Source organism: Neopelma chrysocephalum, unplaced genomic scaffold (assembly GCF_003984885.1).
Source record: "Neopelma chrysocephalum unplaced genomic scaffold, ASM398488v2 Primary Assembly neopelma1_60, whole genome shotgun sequence".
Classification (NCBI taxonomy): Eukaryota; Metazoa; Chordata; class Aves; order Passeriformes; family Pipridae; genus Neopelma; species Neopelma chrysocephalum.
Window position 1 is genome coordinate 10,289,527 of NW_020897715.1, and position 8,777 is coordinate 10,298,303.

The window sequence follows — 8,777 nt, forward strand, 5'->3', positions numbered from 1 at the left end:
TCTCTTCTCTTCTCTTCTCTTCTCTTCTCTTCTCTTCTCTTCTCTTCCTCTCCTCTCCGACCCTCTCCTCTCTTCTCTGTCCTCCTCACTCCAGAAGTCTTAATGACTCTGATAAATTAATGTATACCTCACAAATTTCATGGTTGTCTTCTGTGTCTTGACCACATTTCCTGTGATTACCTGTCAGTGCCAAATGAGATGCAGAGCTGGGAAGTTTAACTCCATGACACAGACACAAGCATAGATAAGGCAGATGTGCCAGTAGTGCTTGGCCCCTGCATGCAGAAAGTAGCATCTGAGGCTTAGGTGGTTTATATGTATACTTGTATATATAAATCTTTAGCTTTGCAAATTGAAAATTCAGTGCACTGAATAAAACATGCAGACAAAGCTGTCTTAAGCGGCATTCAGCGAATATTGAATATGTTGTCTCCTGCTTGATTAGTACATAACATAGCATTGTTCCTGTGTTCCAAAGCAAAATGTCAGAAAAACACGTCAGAGTTTCCAACAAATGAGTTTTGGTTAACTGGAATTTGGGCAATCTCTACAGTAAAGACTGTGGCAGCCTAGGTTTTTTCAGCAGCCATGCTGCAGAAGACTATAAAATGTAGGTTGATCCATAGACAGATCCTTCCTTTTGTGCACACACACATTCGTGCCTGTATTTCAGTAACTGAGTTATTTTTTAATTAGGATTTGGTGATTAATCAGCTTTGAACTAAGTTAGCTGTGAAAGCATAGGCTATAATTATCAAATATTATCTGAAAAGCTGTCTAAACAATATTGCCCCCTACTGATATCTTCTACTGTGTCTGTCCAGTTGTGGATCCCTGTTGATAAGTAGCAAACAAGAATGTACATAGTGTTCAGAGTACAAGAAGGGTTCACTGGGAGACTATGTGTCTCAGGCATATTGAGAAATGCCAGTTAGTTTTGCTTTCTTCATGTGTGGTCTTAATCCCTGCCCTGATTCATGCATTTCATTGTTCATTTTTTTTATTACTAGGTCAATGACAGCATTTAAAGGAGACTGCAGAGTCCTCAAGTTGTTTGCAAAGCACATAAAGGTAGGGAATTTTAACAGAGCAAATAAACAACTAAATAATGTCATACCATTTTCTTTTAAAATCATTTGGCTGTAGTGCCTTTCATATAGTGTTCATATAAAGTTGCTTCCTTTACATAAAGCTTCCTGTGGTAACCCATTGCTGCAGTGTGAGGAATCCAGCCAAATTGCATCTCCAGTAACTCTGGTGCAGCTCTTGGCAGAATGTAGATGCTTTTGCATGTGCTGTGTTTTAAAGATGTTCCACGTCCCCATGAAGTGTTCATTCAAGTGCCTTTTGGCTGTTGAAATAGAAGGCTGCACACATAGGTCCGTGGAAGCAAACTGTACCAGCACCCACATTTGGATTCTGGCAATTGAATGCCTGGATACCCCATATCCATACCTGTTAGAAAGCACAAGTAATGGGGATGTTGGAAGTAATAAGCGAACACTTGACCTTAGATATGAACGTTGTCAAACCCACAAATGTCACTTCCTTTATTTCACCTTTTTCCAGTATCTTTATCTTGAAGGACTTCAGAGTTAATTCAAGTTTGTCAGTTTTCCAGAGAATTTGTTTAAATGCTGAAGGAATCTTACTGTTCTCGCCTCCAAAAATAGTTGGTGCAATAGCAGATTTTCAAAGTTGAAAATGATTGAACTTCTAGAGAAGTGTGATGCCCAGCTGGCTTGTTATATTTCTTTAACTTTCTTCCAGATCTGACAGTTTGAAAGACAAATAGGATTTGTTACTTGGTGGTATTCTAGAAAGAGATACTATGAGATCTTGTATTTATTTCCAAATCTTTGAAAAGAAATCTTAAAACAATTGTGGGTTTACTCTGTTTTTTTCTTTCTCTCTTCAAATTAGATAAAGGAACAGATGAATATGCTGGAGAAAGGTGTGTTCCACATTGGGATTGGAACTCCTGGGAGAGTAAAAGCGCTAGTGGAGCAAGGTAGGAGAATAAGGAGGGTTTTCTCCCTAGGTGTCTTATATTTGGTCTCATGTGAAGTGAGACTTCAAATGTTTTTGAAGTGCTTAAGTTGACATGCATCTGTTGATTTGGTTACTAAACTGTACAGTTCTGTTTCTCTACTTGTACTATGTCAGTCAAAATAAGGTCAAGATTCTAGTGGTTGGTTTTACAATCACTCTAAGCTGGCATAAGTCAGTATTAGCAGAGGAAGGCAGAGTAATACTTCCTCACTCCTGCCAGTCAGTGCTCACTTATTCCCTCTTCCTGCTTCATGTGCCAGCCCAAGACACTGTTTGGCAGTTCACAGTGAACTGACCCCAATTAAAACAAAACCAGTGTGCACACAAAATCAGGTAATGAGCAGGCAGAGGTGGGGGACTTCCTCTTTTGGTGGGAATACTGATTTATGCTGACTTGAAAGTGATTGCAAAACCACAGTGTAAGATTTAAAGCTCGAGGAAACCAAACACTGCAAGTGAATCAAAAAGAAATAATGGCAGAAGTCACTGTATCATATGTCACTGATCTTAGTGTAAACTTTTGTGAGGGATGAATGAAAGATCTGCTTACTGATTTGATCCTATTTCTGATTTAGTTGTAATAAAATTAATTATTCTATATAAATCTCCTTTTCTCTTTCCAAATTTTGAATACTTTTACCTACTCAATAGAGAGTTATATACAAAGAAAAACAAACAACAAAATGACAAGATGACAAGGCAATTCTTTCCATTCCTTTTTTTCTAAAAACTGCCTTGCTCTGACTGTGGTCTCTTAGTCAGGGACTGGCTGTGGATTGGGACTCTACTGCCCCTTCCAAAAGAGTACAGGAGTAACATAGTTTTGCTGCTTCTTGTGTCATCCACCAACATTAAATTGTTAGTGCTCAGCATGTCAAGCACATTGCCGTGAGGGTGGTGAGGCACTGGAACAAGTTGCCCAGAGATGTTGTGGATGCCTCATCCCTGGAAGTGTTCAAGGCCAGGTTGGATGGGGCTTTGAGCAACCTGGTCCAGTGGAAGGTGTCCCTACCCATGGCAGGAGGTTTGGAAGTAGATGATCTTTAAGATTCCTTCCAACCCAAGCCATTCTGATTCTCTGTTAGGTAGACGCAACTTATGGCATGGACACAAGATGTGTCATCATATCCTAAGGTCTAGTTCTTTTTTGACACTTTAGTATTGCAGTGCCACGTCACTGAGAGAATGGAGAGGAATCAAAACTGTTGGAAAAAAATGGTGGGCATCTTGTAGATGACCAGGGAAAAAATAGGAGAACAGCTGAAAGGCAAGTTCAGAAGGGCCTTTTTTTTCCCACCACTATTTATTTGAAGGATAAAGGGATTCTTCAGCAGCACCACTGACCTGACTCACTTTCACACGGCACCCAGTCCTGTAAATTGCTGCACACCATCAGTTCCCATTAATGTGAATTTTCAGACTAGGGTCTTTGTAACTTACCAGTTACAACATCAGCTGTGGAAATTCAACTCCTGCGGTTTCATCAAGAGGAAGCTTGAGGAATTATTTTCTGGCAGGATGTTAAGCTCTTGACAAGCCTGGCAACAGTAGTTGTTCTGCTTTTGTGTTTATCTTCCAAAAAGGCATGGGATTATGTGGCTAAGGGAGTTTGCAGTGTCAGTGGATTAGTTTTCCAACCAGCAAATGTAGTACTTAAGTGTTCAAAGATTAGATTCCTTGGAAACAGACAGCAGAAGATGTAAAAGCCAAAAATCATTTTGATAAGCACATGTCATAGTATCGTGGTAGTAAAATTTATGTTGCCTTTTTAGATGGCCTATGCTTCAACTCCACCAGATATATGATTCTGGATTGGAACTGGAGAGATCAGAAATTAAGGAGAATGATGGACATCCCTGAGGTATTGTATAACCACCTATATATATTATATTCTGTGTATTCATTACTTTTGATTCTAGTTCTCAGAACTTTGTCAGTAAGGTTTTCTTTCTGTAAAGGTGTCTTCAGTGGTACAGAAACACGGAGAAGTCAACATTGTCTGATAAATCTGTACTCTCAGGTCTTGAAATTACCTCCTGAGAAAGATTTTTTTTCTTTATTGTTCCAAGTCAGAGCTGTGAATTCTATGGTTGTGCTGTGAATTTCCCCTGTTTATGCTAGATAGTTGTTCTACCTGTTCCCCGGAAGTTCTCTCAGTAAGAGGACTTTGTACAAAAGTCCTAGACTTTAACAAGTTGGAGGGCTGGGCAATCATCAGTTGTATGAAGTTTAACAAGGGAAAGTGCCAGATTCTGCACCTGGGATGGGCAACCCTGCATGTTCATACAGACTGGGGAATAAGCTGCTGGAAAGCAGTGCCACAGAAAGGAACCTGGGAGTCCTGGTCAACAGCAAATTGAATATGAGTCAGCAGTGCCCTGGCAGCCAGGAGGGCCAACCGTGTCCTGGGGGGCATCAGGCAAAGCATCACCAGCCAGTCAAGGGAGGGGATTGTCCCACTCTGCTCTGCACTGGTGTGGCATCACCTTGAATATTGGGGCAGTTTTGGTCACAGCAATATAAGAAAGATATTAAGCTCTTAGAGAGTGTCCAAAGGAGGGCAACAAAATGGTGAAGGGCCTTGAGGGGAAGCCGTGTGAGGAGCAGCTGAGGTCACTTGGTCTGTTCAGCCTGGAGAAGAGGAGACTGAGGGGAGATCTCATTGCAGTCACAACTTCCTCGTGAGGAGAAGAGGAGGGGCAGGCACTGATCTCTTCTCTCTGGTGACCAGTGACAGGACCCATGGGAATGGCCTGAAGTTGTGTCAGGGGAGGTTTAGGTTGGATATTAGAATAAGGCTCTTCACCCAGAGGGTGGTTGGGCACTGGAACAGGCTCCCCAGGGAAGTGGTCACAGCACCAAACCTGACAGAGTTCAAGAAGTGTTTGGACAATGCTCTCAGGCACATGATGTGATTCTTGGGTTGGTCCTGTGCAGGGCCAGGAGTTGGACTTGATGCTCCTTGTGGGCCCTTTTCAACTCCGAATATTCTGTGATTCTGTGAAAAGTTTCCTCAGAAACTAAATAAAACTTTGGACAACCATTTATTTTTCTCCATCTGAGAGTAAGATAACGTCTTGTGAGTAAATCTTCAGACAATTCTCTCATTTTTTTTCTTTTTCTTTCTTTTACTTTTTTTTTACAAAACGTAGGGTACAAACTGTTTAGAGCCATCCATCATTTGTAGATTCCTTTCAGGATAATTCCCAATTATTTTGAATTCTGTAGTCCGGCTTTTGTGTTTATTGCTGTGACAAGGTATGTTTACCGTATGCTGTGGGACATCACCTGGTATCTAGGCAGATGAAGAGCCAGACTCCTCCATTAGTGGTTGTTACAAAGCTTGCAGATTCCTGCCCAGTGTTTTCATTTTTTTGCACATTAGAGCAGGCCTACATGCAGAATCTCCAGGGAAGAGGACTTTTTTTGCCTATGGACAAACTGAAACACTTTATCAGTCATTAATCCATCCATGTACTTGTCCATGTATTTGAATGTGCTGCATTTTACAGTCACACATATACAAACATAGATGTTTCTAATAATCTCGAATAAAGGGCCCCGCAAAAAAATCCATTACAGAAACAAAGTAGCAAAAAAACCTGGCTTTGCTTTTTGGAGGCAAGGAGGCTCCCTCGTGTGGTTAACACACAAGGCTTTTTTGTATGATGTTGGCACATATCTCTTAAGTTTCTTAAAGAACAGAAAACACAGATTCACAGACATAGCAGTATGAAAGGTGCTGATTGCAGTGGGATGGATTTTTTAAGTCAACTGAAGTAAATATGCATACTGTAGAACGTAGGAGATACACCTCTAAAAAACGAAGATTATCATTTCATTTTGGGCTGTTGCAAACCTGAACTATCCCCTTCAGCTCACTCTAGTTACCACCACAGCATTTCTGCATGTCTGTCTAGGAATGTAGGCAAAAGATTGTGACTCCAAGTGTGTTTTATAAAGGCAAAATCTTAAGGTTATCTTAACATAAAAAGCTAAGGCTTAGTTCAAGGTAAACCCAAGTAAGTAAGAATGTTACACCTTCATATATAGTGTTAGTGTAAACAGTAGATATTGATGTGTGTTTACAAACCAGTGAATATGTAATTACAGAAAGATCTTCAAACCTGCACTTGACTCAGGTAACACAACATACAGAAAGGTTTTTGACATTTTGAGCTGTCTAAGTGGAGTGTCTTGCAGCAATTTTTTCCACTGCAGACCTCAGGCAGATTCCTGAAAAGTTACCTATGAGGAATGTCAGCAATGAAAGATATGGAAATAATATTTTGGTGATAAGGCACCTTAACACCACATAGAAACCAATGGGATGTTGTATCAACTTGTAGACTTGAAATATGGAATACAGTCTTAGCTTTTCTAATTGTATAAAAATTGTCAGATACATGCTATGGATAAGTCTTCTCAGAGAGGAAATATAGTACCAGAAGCATAATTGAGAGAACTGGCAGTTTGACATACTAAGTTCTTTCATCCAGTGTTAGTTGTGAAGGAAAAATTGTATACTTAAAATTAGAAACTAAGCATACTGGCCTATTTTCAGTGCAAACCTCAATTGTCAATAACTTCTTTGCATATTTAATGTGCCATGTCGCTAAATTTCATTGTAATTACACCAGAATGCAAGAACGGCTGGAAGCACCTGTCCATTCTATTTGCTGGTTTTGTACTCACCCAGAGAATTATGTACACAGTGGTATATTCTGATAAATACATGATTTTAAAAACACATGGATCTTTCCACGTGACAGTTCTGTATCCCATCATGTCCATATAATGGATAGTGCCCTGATCCACTGCTCTGTGAGTTGCCTCAATATCTCATTAGTTAATGCTGTTGGATTTTTTTATTCTCTGTTTATGTCTCCTGCTTCATTCATCCCAGACAATGGAGAGAAGGAGATAAAAAGAAAGCTCTCAAAGAAACCACAGGAGGGATGAATAAGTTTATCAGACTTTGTCTTGGCACCCTGGAGTTATAGTAAAGCATAGAGGTCTAAATAAAAATTGATTGTATACTTTTTGATCTGACCAAAGGACGAGCTTCCTGCTTTGAAAGCTTTTATGTACAGAGGTTGATGGCAATACAGAGCTGCCTCAACTCCTCAAATTACTTGTTCGTAAGATTCAAGTGGAGTTTTTTTCAACAAAAAACAATATTGTATTGTCTGCAAACAATACACAGACTGAGCCTTCAGTAAGTTTGAAAATATGGAAAGTCGAAGTTTCAGGCTTCATGAAAGTAAAAAGGATTGTGAGAAATGGAAAAGGTTTGTGAAAAAAAGACAACTGTTTATACCTTCATGTAGCACATCAGTGTGGAATAGAGATTGGCAAGGCTTTCTTACGTCATTTGTTCCTGTGCAAAGTGGAGACATAGAAGGGTATAATCCTGAGAGAAAACTTCAAATAAGTTATTTCTAAGTGGGAAGAGGGTGCTATAAGGAAACTCTGGACTAACCATGATGATAAAGAATCTTGTGTTTCCTTTGAAATATGTAGTTAATATTTACTCTGTAATACATTTGTCTTTTATCTTTAGATAAGCAATAAACTACAGCCATATCTGTGTTATAAGCCAAAGTACTTTGCATGCAGCACATATAGACCTGACCTTCAGGCTCACTTTCATTCAGGTGTCTCAAACACAGACAGTGCTGTGCCTGTGGTACTGCCTTTCATCTACTTGATCCCAGTTGTCACTCTGTAAAGCCCTATAGGGATTTTCCAGCCCAGGATGGACATTTTACTATGGCATGCTTTAACTACTTAGCAGTGACAGCTTTTCTGTAGCCATGTTATTTGGGACTTCAGGAACTGTGATTGTACTTCGGGGTTGTAGAGCAAATGCTAGATGTTTTAGAAAATGGGAGCATTCTACAGGACCTTGTATGGGAAATTTTTTAATTCCTAGTCCTGTAGTAAGGTATCTGAATAAATAAATACTCAGTAACTTTTTATGCTTTCTTTGACTTTGTTTTCTTCAGATAAAGAAAGAAACAATTGACCTACTGGAGATGAGTATTATAAAGCTGTGCAGAGAGGGGTCTGTGAAGCTGGGACTTTTTTAATGAGTTTACCAACAAGGAAGTAATTTGCAGCTGCATTTTACTATTATCCTGTCTGCAATTCGCAAGTGAGAAACAGGTGATGAAATCAAGAGTTTTGACTTTTCAGACATATGTCAAGACAGCAAGAATGCACATTACAACTTTTTCTGAGTTTCCTTTTCTTTTAATAATAAAAGAGAAGTTTTGTTTGTAGTTCTAGTGTGATTTTTGTTGCAGGAACAATGTCATACTGAAATTAGAATTACATTATTGCTTTCACTTGCTAGATTTAGTACTATATGTCACTATTAAGACTTGAAAGATGAGCAAACCTGAGTGTGCAAGTCTTTGTACGGCTCAATTTTTGTTCTCTTCTGCTTTCCCAAAGGAGACATGTATTTCTCTCATGAGAGTGGTAATCTAGTTCTTGCCCTCGAGGGTCCTTGCAAAAGTTGTACGAATTTCAGTAATAGGTCAAAAAGATATTTTTCACCTACCTGTACTAGAGCTGGCCAAATGCTGTCTTTTGCTTTTACATGATAAATTATCTGTATATTATATCCAGATTTTATTTTGGTTAAACTGTTGAAATGTGCCAAAAATATTCTTCTGTTTGTCCACTGAAATTAAAAGGAGATGAACTTTGGGTGTTTC

General features: G+C 39.3%; 1 protein-coding gene across 7 annotated transcripts in view; it reads left to right on the forward strand.

Moving 5' to 3' along the window:
- The window catches only part of CMSS1 (cms1 ribosomal small subunit homolog), a 224,489-nt gene extending 215,720 nt beyond the window's left edge, over nt 1-8,769 (forward strand). For all 7 annotated transcript variants that reach the window (XM_027681082.1, XM_027681083.1, XM_027681078.1 and 4 more), the window contains 4 exons: nt 1,011-1,071; nt 1,924-2,011; nt 3,825-3,913; nt 8,061-8,769. In XM_027681082.1, coding sequence (XP_027536883.1) covers nt 1,011-1,071; nt 1,924-2,011; nt 3,825-3,913; nt 8,061-8,144 — 322 coding nt within the window. In that variant the 3' untranslated portion in view covers nt 8,145-8,769. The remainder of the gene's footprint in view (nt 1-1,010; nt 1,072-1,923; nt 2,012-3,824; nt 3,914-8,060) is intronic.
- The last annotated feature ends 8 nt before the right edge of the window (nt 8,770-8,777 follow it).